Genomic DNA, 20,626 nt, shown 5'->3' with positions numbered 1-20,626 from the left:
TATGGAACTATGTAGAACAAACAGATGGATATGAAACTGGTGATGTCAATATGAAGGTGGGTGATGGACTGATGCCAGAAAGGTAGTATAGGAAGGATCAGAATCCAGGAGAAAGTATGTGACTAATGGTGTGACACAAAGCTCTGTGCTTGGACCACTGCTGTTTAATTTGTACGTAAATGATATAGGAAATAATTTGAAGGGAAATTTATTGTTATCAACAGACTTCCATGGAGGCAGGAAACTCACTTTGGGAGGTTGTAACGAACACTGTTTTCTGCATGCTTGAAATTAAGATATTCAAATTGAATTAAATGTCAACCATATGATGTACCCAATTAGGTCGATCTCTTATTTTTTTTTATATGCTACAATAAATACAAGAACCAAAGGAGCAATAAATATCCCTGCATTCAAACAACATTTTAAACACATTAGCCTGAAATGTGGGTTCTACGGTGTCTGTTTTCTTGAATTTACGGGAAGAAAAACCAGAGTTTCTTGGAGAAAAAACCCTCTGGCATGTCAAGCGGGTGTTTTTCGTCCCGTAAACTCAAGAAAATCAACCGTAGAACCCACGTTACTTCAAACATTTAATGTGTTAGGGACCATGAGATGACGGCACTTGTTGAGCAATTTCTCTTCACTGCATGCCACTTAATTAGTGATAGCCTTGGGCCAGCTATCTCTGATTGTGGGCATTTCAATCTACCAGTGGAGATTGAACTGCCCACTCAGTCTCCAAAAGTTAGATAGGGCTAAAATGGCCTCGCCTACTCCATATATGGGAATAAAATGTATTAGCTGATTTTTGAACCTGAAATCAGTGGTCTGTAATGGAAACATTGCTAAATTTATTGAAGCGTTTTGAGTAAATTACTAAAAATATGAGTTACAATATTGCTTTAATTTTGGAAGTGCTCCAAACTATTAAGACTAAAAATGTCTTTATCTAAAGGTAAGATAACTTTTTGGAGTAGATAACACTTTATTTACAAATGGTATCATCTGCAGAAAAACATTAAAGATTACATATTCTAATAATCTACAATTTAAAAAAACAACCCCCTTATAATCCATTAGTGTGGTGGCAAGAATGGAAAATCTCATTGCAATTTTTAGTGAAATAGCAAGAAAACTTCTTTCAGCATTCAGCTGTATCTTCCAGCATAAAGACAACACTTGCAAAAAATTGCTTTTTCTTATATCACAATTTATCGCAACTTCATTTGATTATTCTTTGTATGTAACAATGGAAAAATCAAGGTTCTATTAATTTTTTTTTTTTGTTGTTGTTCTTTACAGAAATAGTTATGGGGGGGAGAGCAATGTTCCCCCCTCTTATTTATGCTTTTTTAAATTTAAAAAAAAATTAATTTTAGAAGTAAAATTGTACTTTTGTATGTTCATGTGTAGTTGCATTGTTAGGTGAAGTATTATTGCACACATTTTTCAGTCTTTCTTCAATCTCTTTACAAAATCATTTTAATTAGTGTATTTCTTGTTCAAAACATTTGTTTCTAAAATTAAATTCAGTATGCTTTGGCTAAATATTTGGCACTTTGCCAAATTGGAAACTGAATATTTGCTATCCATTTATTTGTCCAAATCATGCTTCAGCACCTCCCTATTAAAAATTCTTTACTTGTCTCTCTCTGAAGAAACCAGAGAATTTAATCGAAGTGAGAATGATGCATTGTTCACATTGATATCCAGGTGCTTATGTTATAAATTGATCAACTAGTTACTTTATACAATTTTCAGATTTTTTTTTGCTCCACTATTTTTGAATAAGTTCAGAGGTAGTCCTTTATTGATGCTGTTTTCAAATTCATCTTTTAAAACTTCTCTAAATTTGAGATTCAACAGGTGTACACTCAAGTACGTTTGAAATTTTTGGATATCTTCATTAGGTATTAGAATTTTTATTAGCCCATTTTTGTTTGGTGCTTTAAACAAAGTTTTTTATTAGTCAGAGTTTAATGTGTAGTGGTATCAGAAATATTGACTTTCTTCCCATGAAAAATTGATATCCAGTTCTGAATTGGCCGCTAGAGGGACTCATGGTGTGTAGTGTTTGTTGAGAGCTCCTGATAAGAAATGTGTTATTTTAAGTTATCATTGACAATTTTGCTTGAATATTACATAGTTTTCTTTGCTTTTCGTATCTTAGTGTGTCTGTTTGTGTGTTTTTGGTGTTATTTCAATTATTAATTTGATAAGATATGATAGAAGCATGCACATGGCTCTGGTAAGAAGGAAAATAATGGCGGCCAGTAATAATGGCTTGCCATTTTTGTTCAAAAAATGTAACATAAAGGAGATTATTCAATGTACCATCTGCGAGATGTATGCTTTGTGGAGAGCGATTGAAGTGAATGTGTGCAGAAAATGTAAGGAAAATAAGGAATTAAAAGTGTGTTTCAGGTCGCGAGTGTGATATTTTTGTTGAATGTCGGAATGTAGAAAATAGCGATATGATAAGAAATTGCAAGGTTGTACCAGAGTTGTGAGGGCGGTGTTGAAAGTGAGAATGAAGGTGGTAATACAGAGCAAATGAATGGTTTAACAAATAATAAAAAAGATGAGATAGATGCAATGAGGGAGATTGCACGGTTGAGCGGAGCGATACTTAAGGCAAAGCAGCAGCTGGAGCGTATGTACATGTGTCTACTGAGTGTACCAGCCAATAAAAAAAAGTATGATATGAAAAATAAGAATATGATTGTGAATGCCATAATTGCAAATGACTTTATGCGTGGGTTATGCATGATAAGTGGTGTGGATTTTGTGGACGTGTGGAGTGAGTTTGATGGGCGAAAGGATCTATATAAGATGGATGGTTTGCATTTGATTGGATTCGGTGTAAGGAGACTTGAAAAAGTGTTGTTGAATGAAGTGGATGTGCAGAATCAGGGAAACTAGATTTATTAAGGGGGGGGGAGTAGATATGCAGACCTTAGGGAGGCAGTTGATTGTACGAATGAGTATAATATGCCTGAGTGAATAAGGACAATAAATCAGAATGGGATAATTGGTATAAGGCATCAAGGTAGGGATGAGACTAATGGGCTTCTGCAACTCATATACACTAATGCTAGGAGTATTGGAACAAGAAGGAAGAATTTTTGGCCTTGGTTGGCACTTCCAGACCATAGGTTATTGGCATTGGTGAAACATGGCTGACTGAAGATGATATAGCTAGTGGGATTAAATGTGAGGGGTATAGTGTGTTCAGAAGTGACAGGGAGAATAAAATGGGGGGGGGGAGTATTATTGATGATACTCATGAGCTGCAGCCAAGGAGAAGTTGAATTGCAGGATAGAGAAAAGAGCACATTTGAGACTAGCCAAACAAAATATTCAATTGGGTGCTGCTATAGACCAGGTGATGGAATAGATGGTGGAGATAGTATGCATAAGCAAATAGAAGAAATGAGTGGAAGGAGGGTAATTATTATGGGAGATTTCAACTATGGTAACATTGATTGGAAGGAGGACACATGGGAGGAATGAATTGGATTTTATGCAGCTATTAAGGAACTATCTGCGACAGCATGTAATGGAAAATACTAGTTAGTCAGAGAGTGCTTGACCTAGTAATTGCATCTGAGGATATGACTGTAATGAATATGACCACATTCTCACCAATTGGTGAGAGTGGTCATAGGGTCTTGACTTGGGAGGTGGCTAAAGGTGTGGAATTTACAATTAAGACAGGGTACATGTGGAATGATCGGGCTGGTAAGTATGACAAGCTTAGGAGTTTGATTGGCTCAGTGCCATGGCATGTAAAACTGCAAGGGCTGGATGTTGATAGTGCATGGGAGGTGGTTAAAAAAAAGTGTTTGCAGGAGGCAATGGCTGACTGTATACCTAGAGTCCGAATAATAAATGAAGTAGGGGTTAAATGGATGAATAACACCATTAAGCTTGAGCTGCAAAAAAAAGAAACAGCTGTGGAGGGAATTTAAGGAGAAAGGTGACCGGCAGGCACATTAACGGTATAAAGCTCAGGCCAGAAGGGTAATGAGTGTGGTAAGAAAAGCAAAAGTGGATAAAGAAAGAACATTAGCCATGCAGGCTAAAGAGAATCCCAAACAGTTTTTTCGATATGTTGCAAGTAAAAGAAAAATGTATATACGGCAGAATAATTTTAAAGAATGCCGATGGTAGGGAAGTAACCAAATCAGTTGATATAGTGGAATTACTGAGCAAGCACTTTGCAAGAGTATATCATCCAGGTGGTGACATTGCAGGAATGAAAGAACCAACAACTTATATGGGAATTGGGTTAATGAAGTGGAGGTGAATAGTCTATTACAAAACCTGAATGTCAATACATCTGTGGGATTGGATGCTATACCAGCTCGTGTCGTATGTGAAGTGACTAAAGAATTGTCAGTGCCCTTGACCATTTTGTTTAATTTGAGTCTCAGGTCTGGATTAGTCCCAAGGGGGTGGAAAGAGGGGAAAATAGTTCCACTGCATAAAGGAGGGTCCAAGACTGCTGTTGAAAATTACCGGCTGATCAGCATATCAGGAATTGTTGTGAAGGTCTTGGAGAAGATATTCGAGAGGAAAATACAAGATTGGATAGATGAAAATGGGATACCGTATGGGCGACAGCATGGTTTTTGTGAAGGGTAGATCATGCCTCAGTAACTTGCTCACGTTCTATAACACAGTGACTGCTGAACTGGATAAGTGTAACAGATTTACAGTGATTCTACTGGACCTTGCTAAAGCCTTTGATATAGGACCAAAACACATGGAATTCTAATCAGTAAACTGCAGCATATGAAAATGGATATAGGATTGGTGAGATGGATAGGACGGTGGTTAATGGAGAGATATCAGGGAGTGGTTTATTCAGGAGTAGAGTCCAAAGGACGGCTTGTGACTAGTGGTGTGCTGCAGGGTTCTGTTCTTGGACCACTACTGTTTAATTTGTTCATTATTGATATAGGAAAGGATCTGAGAGGAATTGTACATCTGTTTGTGGATGATGCAAAGTTGGGTAGAGCAATAGTGAATGCTCAGGATGTCAAAATTTTGTAGGATGATTTGGATAGTTTGGAGGAGTGGGCTAAAGAGAATGGATGTCAATTTAATGTGGAAAAATGTAAGGTTTTGCATTTGGGGGGGGTGAAAATATTAGCAGCAGTATATCACATTGGTGGAACTGTACTCCAGGAGATCGAGGAGGCCAGGGATTTGGGAGTGTTGGTGGATAGGGAGTTGAAGTTTAGCAGACACATCGTAAAAGTGGCAAAATCGGCTCATCAAATCACTTGGTTGCTGAAAAACACTAACGAGCAGAGACAAACAGGTTATTGTTCCTCTGTATCGAGCCTTGATAAAACCCCATCTAGACTCCTGTGCCCAGATGTAGGTGCCAGGCTTTCTTTTTGATGGGGAGGAGGTGGAGAGGATCCAGAGACGAGTAACCAAGATAAAAGCAGGACTGTGGAATGAACCTTATGAGAACAGGTTGAAGATTTGTGGGCTGCAGAAATTGGTTGATAGTTGGAAAAGGGGTGATATGATTGAAATTACTGAAGGATTTCATAAGATTAATTCAGAAGATATTTTTGAGAATAGGTTTTTTACTTGGAGAGTAGTAAATGAGTGGAATAAGTTGCCATAGTCTGTTGTGGGTGCCTTGACTGTAAATGAGTTCAAGGTGAAGTATGATAGATACTGTGTGGTTGAATAGTTGTTCTTGACGTGATGTTGGGCCTCCCTCGATGAATCTAAGGACTCCTTGGAGCTGCCCATAATAATAATCTGGGAGATCTGCTCCAGAGGCCAAATGTTACTTTTTGTGACCTCTTTAAGCCTCCAATAAAAAGTACTTGGAGTTGAGAATTTCCTGTAATGTAATTTTTAAATAATGGCTTTACACACATCAGAGGAGACTTAATATAATTTATTACTCCTATATATATTTTGCTCAGTATGTCATGAGCTTCTTGCAGAGGGAAGGCAGAAGAACTGGTAAGAATATTTAAATTCTGAATACAAGAACAAGTTATACAACATTTGTAAATATCATAAATCTGGGTTACAGCTGTACAGTAAGAGGAAACATTATTAGAGTTCAGAGTTTATAAACAATTAACACCAGTAACTTTCCAAAACTTAGAGATTGGCATACAGTCCATCTGATTAAGATTAGGATGGTGGCTTGGGGTTTCATGTGGTTCAAAAAATAGATGCAAATTTAACCCTGTGTAGGATCTTGGTACAGTTCCAGTGAATTCTTGCCTAGTGTCAGTGGTAGGAGAAGCAAGGCCCTGAACCTTCAGAATCAAAAAAATTTTACATAATCTTGATGTTCTTCAGTTCTAATAGTAGCAGAATGCCACTCTGTTCAAAGTAGCAAAGACAACAAGAACAGGGTATTTGATAAACACCAGGCAAGGATAGAGGTGATAATATTTTTTTTTTTTATAAGTAGTAAGAAAGATTACTTCTGAGTTGGTTTGAAGGTGGTATACAGATTACGTATGCAAAGGATCCTTGCTATTTGTTCAGATATTCCTTTAAGGTAGGATATGCTGATCCTTTTAATATCAGATTGCAGTCTGGAAGAGGGATGATAATTATCAAATATTTTTCTAAATCCCATCCTTTGAAAGGTTGTAAACCTACAATATTTTGATACTGATGAGTCAAAGGATTAAGTAATGTTGAAACCCTGTTCTCAAGACCAAACATTGCATTTTTTTCAAGCCATTTCAGCCCTTTAATAAGCAGGGTGATTCTCTCATATCAATTGATAAAATTCATGCACCACCTAAAATCCTCAGTCCATATGAATCGCATTCATGTCAGTCAGATTTGAACTTGTGAACTTGTTTGTTGATTGGAGAGCAGAGACATTATCCACATGGCCATTCAGAGAGGCATTGATTCATTCTCAAGATTGTCTTTTCACATTCTGCTTAAAGAAAGAAAAATTAATTATGATTTAAATTGGATAGCCAGCACAAACGACGGGGAAATGTTGGAGGAAGTTATGGAGACAAAAGGCATTGAAATGGTGGACAAGGATCTGAAGTTCATTGGTCACATTGCACAAGTTTAGTCATTGCATTAGATTATGGCAATGATGTGAAGGATCTTAATATGCAGAAATTGAAGAGGTTGTGGTTCCACAAATCTGCACACTAATGTGGATTAGTGTGCAGATTTTGGTCTCCTGGTTTTCATGGTGATATTAGAAGGGATCCAGAGAAGACTAAAGTAGTAACTGGTCTTTGGTATATGGGGATGATTGAGATATTTAAAGGCTTTTTCATAGAATGGGAGAAGGGATAGAACAAGGGGAGCATCCCTGGAAACTATAAGGAGGGTGCAAATTTAATAAGCAAGGGTGTAAAGGAACAATTTCTTTCCATGGCAAGTGGAATGCATTTCCTAACATTGTGCAAATGCAGATATACTGAATGAATTAAAAACACAGTTCGATGGGCTTTGTATGTATAATGTGTGCCTCCTATGATTAGTCTTTTGATTCCATGGAAGTCTGGTGTTAATAATAAAAATTATTTTAAAGCATATGAATTTAATAATTACCACAATTATATATCATAGCTGTGGATCTATAATTATTGCAGTGATTGGTTACAATATTTTGGACATATTTCACAGTAAACTATAGCTTAAATGTATTAAACTTGTTCCACAACAGTTGTCTGTGATAATATCAAAGCATGAAATGTATTTATTGTGATTTATAAGTCATCTCCATGAATTATAAAATTTGAAAATATTAATGCATAATGTAGCAGAATTTTCTCATAATCATTTAATTCAATTTTGTTTACATTTTGTCTAAATTGTGAAAGCTTTTAAAATGCGAGAATAGCTTTTAAATGTGAGAATATTCGAAAGGATGCTCTTATATTATAAATCTTATTATATAGTTATTAGTTAGATGCTTTAGCATCATGCTCTTGATGCAGATGTTTTTCTTATAAAAATGAATATTTTAAGTCTGCTATCGTAGTTTCATTACTGATAAGAGAATTAAGTTTAATATTTTAATGCTTAATAAACTTTGTTTGACATTAAAATTTTTTTGTTTTATTTTGTTGTGTTAATACTGATATGTAAAGTTATATACAACAATGAAGCAGCAATCATATGTTAACATAACGATGATGGGTCACAGATTGACATTATCTTCCCATTCAACATAATGCAGTTGATTCTCACTGTAGCAAACTTGTAGAGACCACAGGGATGTTTAGCAGATAGTTATAGTGAATTTCCTATATGAGATCATTGTGTTTTTAGGGCTTTGGTCTGGATAGTCTCAATAGTTTATACTAAGTTAATTTCTTATAACAGTGTCTGCTATATTGAGAGTAAACTGTATTATTTATATATAGAAGGATAAATAAAAATTCAGCATTACATTTCCTTGTTAGAGGTGGATGGGGGGGGGGGGGGGGCTGAAACAGTGCCCACTGATAAGTGCGAATCTCTGTCACCTATTGTCTATGGTCAGAATGGAAATTGTAGTCTTTCTCTCCCCAGTTTTTATTTGGAGATGGGAGAAGGGTGAGGCTACATATCTAGTCTTAAATCTTGCTTAACACATTGAATTTTCTGCCAGTCTAAAACTTTAAATGTTTACTTTCTAAAACTAGTAATTCCACCCTTACCTGGGCAACCTGGATACAATCCTCCACCTCGTAGTGCTACCGTGAAGCTGAACACAATGCAGATCAGGTAGGTATAATTATATTGTGTAATTATCTTTATCTATTATATAATGAGCACTACTAATCCATATATTTGTTTGTAGTCTTTATGAAAACATTTGCTGCTTTGTTATATTTGATCTGTCATTGATATTTGAATTCTGATGATGGAAAGGCATCCTAATTACTCTGAGAGAGTAGTTATTATCAGTTATTAACTTAATCAGTATGAAATTTTACAAGTAAATATGGGATATGACACATAATTGCCTCTACATAATGTCAACTGTGTATTTTAATTATCAGATTTCTTTAATATTGCAAATTCATCATCATTATCAGACATTCTTCACTTAAAATGTTGATAATGTTTAATTTCTATTAGAAATCTAATATTGCATCTCTAGCTACTCATTGGCTGAAGATTATTTATGATCTCCATTACTGGAGAAACTAAAAATCCCTATGCATATTAATGCTTCAGAATCCAAGGAGTGATTGAAGATAATTATTCTTGTTTTTAACAAAACTTTTGAATGGATCATTGTGAATTAATGAACACTTGAAAATGTGCAGTAACCAAAATTAAATTATTTTCTAATATCTTAATGAATTATATTTTGTGCTGTGTTGTATCACATTACATTTCCAGTATATGGAAACAAGCAGTTCATGTGCTATGCATGTTCAAAGGCTTCCTAGGTTCCTGCCACCTATACTATGCTTGAGTAGGATATTCTTTAAATACCAAGATTGTAACTGGGCTGGAGTACATTTGTTTGTCATTCAAGAAGTGATGCTTGTAAAATAGATGATTGAAATGCTTCTAATGGAGGTTTGCTCAAGCTGTAGTATTAAAGTATTCCATTAAGCAAAGAATATGTACCAACTTCATTATATTAGTATCATGTATTTTTGATGGGTTTGTGTAGCCCTCTGGAAATGGAGAGGGATGAAAAGTTCTGATAGACATCTAGAACAAAAATAGACCAATTTGTGCAACAAGGGAAAGACTTTTTTTCTCAGAGGATTACAAATGATTCAGCAGCATTGTAACAAGTGTTTAATTTTGATAGTGTGTGTGTGTATGTATATATATATATATATATATATATCAGAACACAGAATTATAAGTACATAATTATTTATTGACTTATTGCTGATATTTCGCTGGTGTTATAACCAGCATCTTCAGAGTACAGTACGTGATACTACAACAACATGGTGTAACAAAGGGACTAGTTTAACAAAATTGTAGCAACAACACAATGACTAAAGTCCTAATTAGGCCCCCTCTATCTAAAAAAAAAAAAAAAAAAAAAAAAAAAAAGAGAGAGAGAGAGAGAGAGATTAAAAACCAATTTAATACCTAACTGTGTGAAAATTAAAAACAAGTTCCACTCGGCCGAAGCCAAACGTATTTATAAACGAGCGAGTGTAGCTCTATTACAAGAACAGATTAACGCCACTCGCCTTGAGTTATCAAAATTAAATTCAACCATCAATGTGCTACGTGAACTACTATGTAATATTTTAAACACAGAACTATGGGAGATCCTAGACAACATCACCGACGTAACGGCTAGAAAAGAATTCATCATAGTCAAAAACCGGCACCAGAAAAAGTCTGAAAATCTCCAAAAATGTAGTGCTACACAACGGCCCCAATTACAACAAGATAGCGTCGTTGTGAATTTATCATCGCTCACCTTAACCAAAGAAGCCATTAGTGCTTTAAGTCGGGGGCACGATTTTGCTGTTACTCCCAGACAAGTTCCAAAAGCCGAAATAATGGCATCTGTCGAACAGGAAATATAATACCTGCCTCCAGCAATAGCCAATAACATACATTTAGATGTGCCCAACATCCTAATCCAGTCTAAGCCTTCCAGAAATAATATCACTCATAAGGAAATCATTGCTCTAAAAGAGTTGCATAATAATTACAAAACAATTTATCATAACAAAAGCAGACAAAGGGAATGCAACCGTGGTGATGGAAGCAACAGAATATGAAAACAAAACACACACTGTTACAAGACCAGTCAACATACAAAATTATAGATCGCAATCTCACCAACACACACGCAAAAGAATAAGGTGCGTAAATTACTGAAAAAAGTCACTTCCTGGCCTATAGAAACAGTAAACAAACTCAAGCCCTTCCATGAATGTGTGTAGAAAATGTAGGGAGAATGAAGAATTGAAGTGTATTTTGGATCGTGAGTGTGATATTTTTGTCAAACTTCAGATGGAAGAAAATAGCGAAATGACAAGAAACGGATAGTTAGGATAGTTGAGTTCGAGGTTATATCGTAGTGTGTAGTGTTCGTGCAAGATCCTGATAAGATAAGTATTATTTTCAGTTATCGTTGATAAAATTACTTAATATTGCGTAGTTTTGTTTGCGTTGCGTATTTTAGTGCGTCTGTTTGTGTGTTTTTGGTGTGTTATAACTTATTATTTGATAAAACACATTGCAAATAATTATGGCACCTGTACGAAGGAAAATGGCGGCCAGTAATGATGGTTCGCCATCTTTATCAAAGAACGGTAGTATAAAAGAAATGAGTCAGTGTACTAGCTGTGAAATGTACGCTTTGCGGAGTGCGGTCGGATTGTGGATAGATGATAATAAAGGATTGAATGTGTGTAGAAAATGTAGGGAGAATGAGGAATTGAAGTGTATTTCGGATCGTGAGTGTGATATTTTTGTCAAACTTCAGAATGAAGAAAATAGCGAAATGACAAGAAACGGCAAGGTTGTACATGAGAATTATGAGAGTGTGAATGTAGAAAGTGTGAATGATAGTATTAATGGTTTCTCAGAGAATAAAAAAGATGAGATAGATGCATTGAGTGAGATTGTGTTGTTGAATGGTGCGATAGAAAGGGCAAAACAGCAGCTAGAATGCATGAAGAAAAGTCGACTGAATGAACCAACCAATAATAAAAGGTATGACAGGAAAAATAGACGTATGAATGTGAACATGAACAAAATGAAGGATAGAGTGCTGTATGGAGACTCGTTAGTACGAGGTGTGTTAGTAGAGGATTTGACAAAATCGTACCAACCTGGTGCGACCATAAAGGATGTAACTGAGTCTATTAGAGAGCAAAAGGAAAGGGTGAAAGAAATGATTGTTGTGGCAGGTACGAATGATTTGAAAGGAGATAAAATGGAAATGATAGAAGACCTGAATGAATTGTTTGAGGTAGCAAAAGAAAAGAGTGAGAGAGTTAGAATGATTAGTCTTTTGCCACGGTATGACAGTGAAATGTTTAAAAGGAGGGCCATAATTGCAAATGACTTTATGCGTGGGTTATGTATGACGAGTGGTGTGGAATTTGTGGACGTGTGGAGTGAGTTTGATGGGCGAAAGGATCTATATAAGATGGATGGCTTGCATTTGAATGGTTACGGTGTAAGAAGACTTGAGAAAGTGTTGCTGAATGTAGTGGATGTGCAAATTCAGGGAAACTAGATTTGTTAAGGGGGGGGGGGAGTAGATATACAGTCCTTAGGGAGGCAGTTGAATGTAAGAATGAATATAATATGCTAGAGCAAATAAGGACAACAAACCAGAGTGGGATAGTTAATATAAGGCATCAAGGTAGGGTTGGGGCTAATGGGGTTCTTAAATTCATGTACACTAATACTAGGAGTATTAGGAACAAGAAGGAAGAGTTTTTGGCCATGGTTGGCATTTCCAGACCACAGGTTATTGGTATTAGTGAAACATGGCTGACTGTAGATGATATAGCTAGTGGGATTGAATGTGATGGGTATAGTGTGTTCAGGAATGACAGAGAGAATAAAATGGGGGGAGGAGTATTGTTGATGATAGCTGATGAGCTACAGCCAAGGAGAATAGAAGTTGAATTGCAGGATAGAGAAAAGAGCACATTTGAGGCCATTTGGTGTGAAATTGTGGCTAGCAGAACTAAATATACAATTGGGTGCTGCTGTAGACCAGGTGATGGAAAAGATGGTGGTGACAGTATGCACAAGCAAATAGAAGAAATGAGTGGAAGGAGGGTGATTATTACGGGAGATTTCAACTATGGTCGCATCGATTGGAGTGAGGAGAGGACACATGGGAGGAAGGAAATGGATTTTATGCGGTTATTAAGGGATAACTATCTGCGACAGCATGTAATGGAAAATACTAGGGGTCAGAGAGTGCTTGACCTAGTAATTACATCTGAGGATTTGGCTGTAACAAATATGACCACATTGCCACCAATCGGTGAGAGTGATCATAGGGTCTTGACTTGGGAGGTGGCTAAAGGTGTAGAGTTTTCAATTAAGACAGGGTACATGTGGAATTATCAGGCTGGAAAGTATGACAAGCTTAGGAGTTTGATTGGCTCAGTGCCATGGCATGTACAACTGCAAGGACTAGAAGTTGATAGTGCACGGGAGGTAGTTAAGAAGTGCTTGCATGAAGCAATGGCTGACTGTATACCTAGAGTCCGAATAATAAATCAAGTAGGGCTTAAATGGATGAATAACACCATTAAGCTTGAGCTGCAAAAAAAAGAAACAGCTGTGGAGGGAATTTAAGGAGAAAGGTGACCGGCAGGCACATGAACGGTATAAAGCGCATGCCAGAAGGGTGACGAGTGTGGTAAGAAAAGCAAAAAAGGATTATGAAAGAACATTGGCCATGCAGGCTAAAGAGAATCCTAAACAGTTTTTTAGATATGTAGCATGTAAAAGGAAAAATGTATATGACAGATGATTTTAAAGAATGCCGATCATAGGGAGGTAACTGAATTAGTTGAGTTACTGAGTGAGCACTTTGCAAGAATATATCATCCAGGTGGTGACATTGCAGAAACGAATAAACCAGTAGATTATACGGGAATTGTGGTGAATGAAGAGGAGGTGAGTAGTCTATTGCATAACCTCAATGTCAATACATCTGTGGGATTGGATGGTATACGAGAAGCAGCTAAAGAATTGTCAGTACCCTTGACCATTTTGTTTAACTTGAGTCTTGGGTCTGGGTTAGTTCCGAGCGGGTGGTAGGAGGGGAAAATAGTTCCACTGCATAAAGGTGGTTCCAAGACTGCTGTTGTAAATTACCGACCAATTAGCATATCAGGAATCATTGTCAAGGTCTTAGAGAAATTAGTCAAGAAAAGAATACAGGATTGGATAGATGAAAATGGGATATTGTATGGGGGATAACATGGTTTTGTGAAGGGTAGATCATGCCTTAGTAACTTGCTCACGTTTTATAACACAGTGACGGCTGAACTGGATAGGGGTAGTGGGGTTACAGTGATACTACTGGACCTTGCCAAGGCCTTTGATAGGATACCACATGGAACCCTAATCAGTAAACTGGAGCAGATGGGGATGGATATAGGTTTGGTGAGATGGATAGGAGGATGGTTGAAGGAGAGATACCAGAGAGTGGTTTATTCAGGAGTGGAGTCAAAAAGACGTCTTGTGGCTAGTGGAGTGCCGCAGGGCTCTGTTCTTGGACCACTGCTTTTCAATTTGTTCATCAGTGATATTGGAAAGGATTTGAGAGGAAGTGTTCACTTGTTTGCTGATGATGCAAAGTTGGGTAAAGCAATTGTGAGTGCACATGATGTCAAAATTTTACAGGATGATTGGGATAGTTTGGAGGACTGGGCCAGGAAAAATGGATGTCAGTTTAATGTGGCAAAGTGTAAGGTTATGCACTTTGGGGTGAAAAGAATAGCAGCAGTATATCGCATTGGTGGAACTGTACTCCAGGAGATTGATGAGGCCAGGGAATTGGGAGTGCTGGTGGATAGGGAGTTGAAGTTTAGGGGGCACATTGCAAAAGTGACTAAAACAGCTCACCAAATCACTTGGCTTCTGAAAAATACTTTAACATGCAGAGACAAACAAGTTGTTGTTCTTCCTCTGTATCGAGCCTTGATAAGACCCCATCTGGACTTCTGTGCCCAGTTATGGGCACCAGGGTTTCTTTGTGATGGGGAGGAAGTAGAGAGATGGTCCAGAGACGTGTGACCAAGATGATAGCAGGTCTGTGGAATGAACCTTATGAGAATAGGTTGAAGATTTGTGGGTTGCAGAAATTGGATGATAGGCGAAGGAGGGGTGATATGATTGAGACATTCAAATTACTGAAGGGTTTTTATAAGATTGATCCAGAAGATATTTTTGAATATATGACTGGTGGTGGGAGGACTAGGGGCCATGCATGGAAGCTGGGCAAGAGCGTGGTTGACAAGGGTGTTAGAGCTAGGTTTTTAACTTGGAGAGTGGTGAATGAGTGGAATAAGCTTCCAGAGTCTGTTGTGGGTGCTACGACCGTGAATGAGTTCAAGGCAAGATATGATAGATACTGTGTGAATGTTGAATAGTTGTTCCAGACATGATGTTAGGGCCTCCCTCGATGAGTCTGTCGACTCCTTGGAGTTTCCCCGAACAATAATAATAATAATAATAATGTTAAAATATCCAGGATATATAGAGCACCAAAAATTCACAAACAAGGTACACCCTGATGCCTATTGTACATAGTATAAATAGTCCCACATACAAACTGGCTAGACATTTAGCTAAGCTACTAGCCACTCTCACAAACAATTCTCCCTCCTTTTTCAAAAATTCTGCCCACCAAAAAGGATTTTAGAACACCATACCTTAAAGCCCAGACTTAATGGTGAGCTTTGATATCATCTGCTATTCACAAATGTACCACTAATTGAAACCCTTAATCTACTAAAGTCACACTTTCCCCTCACATATTTGAACTATTTAAATTCACAATACGGGGTGCTTAAGGGTCAGAGCTATGTAACTGAGAGGAGACCTCTACATAGCCTTTAAAGGAATGCGGAGAACTGACCAGGGCTTCTGACCTAATATCCAATCCTCACCTTCTCATGGTGCATCCTGTTAGGTATCTACCTAGATACTGAACGAATGAGGATGGGCTGACAATTTGGGATTTAGCTGACCAAATTCTGTTCTTATTGGCTTAAACCAAAATACAAAATGATGATACAACATGACAAAATTTCATGCAGGCTGGGCCATCGCTCGGTTAAACAAGACCCCCATTGTTTTAGCCAGGGAATCAGGGTGAACAGCGAAAAGTCAGCTACCGGAACAACTGAAACGCACCCCAACTCAACATCACCAGAGTTAAAGATCGGTACTATCAACATAAGAAGCCTGAATGGCAAAGAAATAGAGCTGGCTGAGGAATTAGATAAATATCAGATCGACATAATAGGGGTGACTGAAACAAAACTGACAAAAACTGGTGAGATCTTTCTGAGCAATAAATACAAAATGTTATATTCAGACAGTAACAAGCAAAGAAAAGAAGTAGTCATAGTATTCAATACGAGGCTAATCTTGAATGGCAGGCAGTCTCAAGTAGAGTGATGTGGGGAAATCTGAGAATGGGGAACTGGACAATGAGACTTATTTGTGCCTATGCTCCCACAGAAGGTTCTACTAAGGTAGAAGTGGAAGAATTTTTTTAGCCTTTAGAGAAAACAACTGACACAATGAAAAAGGAAAAGTTGGTCCTTGTTGGGGATCTAAATAGCAGAGTAGGAAATGATTGTCAGACATACAAAAAATATATTGGGAAATTTTGGAGAAAAAAGCAAAGCTAATAATAATGGTAAATATTTGTTGGATTTCTGCTCAGGACATGGACTGGTTATTACTAACACCATGTTCCAACATAAAAATGTGCACAAATTCACATGGAGAGAAGAGGCAAGAAATAAGGAAAGTCTCATTGACTATGTTATTGTTGATTGCGATGTTTTCTCCCTTGTGCAGGACACCAGACTGTACAGAGGATTTGAAATTGGAAGTGATCACTATTTAGTCTTGAGCAGGATAAAATTGAAAAGAATAACATGTAAGAAAGTTTTAAAGCGAATAAAAGTTGAGCAGCTCTCAAATGTGACCTGTAGACTAAAATACGCAAACATTATTCAAGAAGAAATGAAAGAGTTTGAGAACCGAAACCAAACCTTGGAGATTCAGTGGCAAGCCTTGAAGAAAACCCTGATTGATTCAGCCAGAGAGGCATGTGGTGAAGTTGTCTGCAGGGATAGAAAAATCAGAACTCCATGGTGGACACAAGAAGTAAAATAGGCAGTGAAGGAAAATAAGAAAGCATATCAAAAGTTCCTGGCAAATAAGTCAGCTTGTGCTCTTAGAGAATACAGAGACAAATGTAAGAAAGCAAAACACTGTAAAACTAGCTAAACAAAAGTCATGGGAGGACTTTGGCAAGAACATAGAAAATAAATATCAAGAAGGTGGTAAGATATTCTGGAGGTTGTTGAAGAAGCTTAGAAATGGAGGAAAGAGTGCTGTAAAAGGAGTTAGATGATAAAGGCGACATGAAAACGGTAGAAAAAGATATCCTTGAAGTATGTAGTAATTACTTCGAAAAATTGCTAAATGAAACAATCAGTAATAGCACAGTGGTAAAAAAAACACTCAACAGGCATACAGTCAGGAATACATATCCATACTTGAAGTAGAAAAAGCCATTCAAAGGCTTGAAATGTGGAAAGGCAGCAGGAGTAGATGATATTCGACCAGAAATGCTGAAGTATGGTGGTATAAAAGTCTTTCAGTGGCTGCACTGCATAGTTCAGAAAGCCTGGACAGAGGAACAAATTCCCAATGATTGGAGTAGAGCTCTCATAGTACCCATATATAGAAAGGGAAATAAAACTGCATGTGAGAATTACAGAGGTATTTCCCTACTGAGTGTTCCTGGCAAGATTTATACAAGTATACTTGAGAAACGGTTGAGAAGAATTGTGGAAGAAAAGCTTGGTGAAGAACAAGCTGGATTTAGGCCAAATAGAGGCTGTCAGGATCAGATCTTCACTTTACGACAAATAGTTGAGAAAGCATGGGAATATAACAAAGATCTATATTTAAGTTTTGTCGATCTGGAAAAGTCGTATGATAAGATGCCAAGAGAGAATTTATTCAATATGCTACAGTTATATGGTGTCAATGGGGCATTATATCAAGCAATACTTTGTCTTTATTTGAGTTGTAAGTCAGCAGTTAGAATTGAAGGAAGTACAGGAAGGTGGTTTAATGTTATATCTGGTGTGAGACAAGGATGTACATTATCCTCTCTTTTATTCATTATCTATATGGATCACATTATGAAGGAAAGTGGTATTAAACATAATATCAAAATTGGTGATGTTAATGTCAGCTCTTTGCTTTATGCGGACAATGTTATACTTCTGTATAAATCCGCTACAAGTCTGCAATATTCTCTGACTAAATTGAATAGCTGTTGTAATAGATATGGTATGAAGGTTAGCAATAAAAATACAAAGACAATGAAAATAGGCAGAATCGTTGAAAATGTCAACCGCATTGTGAACGGAGAACCTGTGGAACATATAAAACATTTTAGCTACTTAGGCAAATTAAAGATGGTAAATTAAATATATGTAAATAGACAACAGAATTATCAAAGCTGGTATGATAGGAAGTCAATTGAATAAATTCATATGGAATAAGAGAGAAATTAGTCAGAACACTAAATTAGCTGTATGCAAGACAGTGTTCAAACCAGTTTTAATTTATGGATCTGAGAGCTGGGTGAGAAGTAAAACACTTAACCAAAGACATCTGTTCACCCCTCTAATCTTTCTCAGGATTCTCATATCTGTGGTCTCTAGAGGCGTGAACAGATGTCATCAATGGTAAAATCATATTAAAAACGAGGATATTAGGAAAGAACTTGACATTGTCAGCATCCAAGAATGTGATAGCACAGCTAATCTCAGGTGGTATGGTCACTTAAATAGAATAGGCGAGGAAAGATTAGCAAAGCAAGTGTTCTCTGCCAGGTTGGCAGGAAAACGACCCATAGAATGACCAAGATATAGGTGGATTGATACGGTACAAAGTGCCTTAGACGATAGAAATATAAGATCTGATAATGCTGGAGTCTTGACAAGTAACAGACTTATTTGGAGGAAAATTGTAGATAGGAAGTAGTAATGATGTAAATTTTTCATGTAGTACTGTCATATCCTGTACACTCCTTGAGGGTACATGGCAGGAATTTAATGATGATGATGAAATTATTATTATTATTATTATTATTATTCCTGATACCTCCAAGGAGTCCGAAGACTCATCGCGGGAGGACATCTTCAACTCTCTCTACACCTTACCTCTACTACGAATCAACGCCATCTACCGCCCACCTCCAACACCACAACTAGTAATTTTTGTCTGTAAATTGTGTGTGTTCTGAAGGGCCGATTTGTATGTATGCGGGATGAAAAACCCGAGTCTCCGGGAGAAAAAACCCTGCTACCTCCGTATGAGATCGGCTAACTCACCATCGATTGAAATCGACCAGATAAAGATTCCTCCCGTCGCGACGAGAATCGAACTTAGGCCTATTCCAATCGAAGGGCGCAATGTACCGTCGTTCTTCCAATTGCGCTACGGAGGCGCTTTAATTCACAATACATGCAGGATATTTCACATGGAAAGGGAAAATATACAAACAATTAGATGATACAGCCATGGACTCCCCCCCCCCCCCCCAGCCCACTTCTACATAGTACACCTGGAAAAAACTAGCTATGAATACACAACTCTTAAACCATCAGGCACATTGGATACATTCTTAGCACATTTAAATAACCAGCATCCAAAAATCCACTTTACAATGGAACTGGAAGGTATAGTAACTCTCTGCCATTCCTGGATACACTAATCACATGTCTTCCAAATGGTTCCTTATCATTCTCAGTTTTTAGAAAACCCACACATACCGGGGGATATTTACACACAGTCACACCATCACCCTTCTGAACAGTATGGTATCTTAAAAACACTAACCCACAAAGCGAGAACAATCTGTGCCAATGACAATGCTCTTGCTTCTGAACTGGCTCACTTATGCCACACCTTCTTGGCCAATGGCTATAATCCCCATAAGATAAACAAAATACTAAATGTTCCTAAGAAACCCTTCCCACTATCTACCACAGAGAACTACAACAAAACAATCACCATCCCATACATTAAAGGTACATCGGGAAAGATATCTAGAATTCTCAATAAACATCAACTACGCACTGTATCCAGACTGTGTGTCAAATTAGCAACTCTCATTCGTTCATCCAAGGACAGGATCCATCCTTTATCACATCCTGGAGTCTACAAAGTACCCTGCTTGTGTGATCAAGCTTACTACAGTTAAACAGGAAGAACTGTGGGCATCCGCATCAGTAAACATAAAAAGATACATCCAGCACTATCACTATGGCAAGTTGGGCATTGCAGACCATGCTCTGGATTCCCTTGCACAGAGGATCAACTGGAAGAAATCAAAAGTACTGCACAGAAACTTTTACAAGTCAGAGAGATTTTTCTTAGAAGCAACAGAATCCTTGAAACATACTCTGAATCTCAACAAATATGGCTGTATAAATTGCCTACGATTTCAGACGTTTATCTTAAGAGACATAACTAGTACCTGCTTTCTCTCTCTGTTTTTTTTTTTTTTTTATATAGAAGGCACCTAATTAGGACTTTAGTCATTGTGTTGTTGCTACAATTTTGTTAAACTAGTCCTTTTGTTACACCATATTGTTGTAGTCTTGCATACTGTGACAAACCGTGTTTTTGTGCTCTGAAGATGCTGGTTATAACACTAATGAAATATCAGCAATAAGTCGATAAATAATTATTTACTTATAATTATGTGTGCTGATATATACCGTCAAAATTAAACAACATGTACTGCGAACACATAAGCCTTGCTACATAGTCTAACAAGTGTATAACACTTTGTAGGGATTATGTAGAATAGTGTGTAAGTTACACGGTTCACCAGACCATCCACAGCAAGACCATTATAAGT

At 37.3% G+C, this 20,626-nt stretch overlaps 1 protein-coding gene across 2 annotated transcripts in view; it reads left to right on the top strand.

The window, feature by feature from the left end:
- LOC150099939 (protein meiotic P26-like) overlaps positions 1-20,626 on the top strand; it is a 277,051-nt gene that overhangs the window by 199,913 nt on the left and 56,512 nt on the right. For both annotated transcript variants that reach the window (XM_090402559.1, XM_090402558.1), the window contains one exon: positions 8,664-8,745. In XM_090402559.1, coding sequence (XP_090258685.1) covers positions 8,664-8,745 — 82 coding nt within the window. The remainder of the gene's footprint in view (positions 1-8,663; positions 8,746-20,626) is intronic.

Source organism: Typopeltis vanoorti, chromosome 13 (assembly GCF_054136105.1).
Source record: "Typopeltis vanoorti isolate ZY-2024b chromosome 13, IOZ_Tvanoo_1.0, whole genome shotgun sequence".
NCBI classification, from domain to species: Eukaryota; Metazoa; Arthropoda; class Arachnida; order Uropygi; family Thelyphonidae; genus Typopeltis; species Typopeltis vanoorti.
Note: the sequence above shows the minus strand (reverse complement) of the source record. Positions and strands in the feature narration are given on the sequence as shown.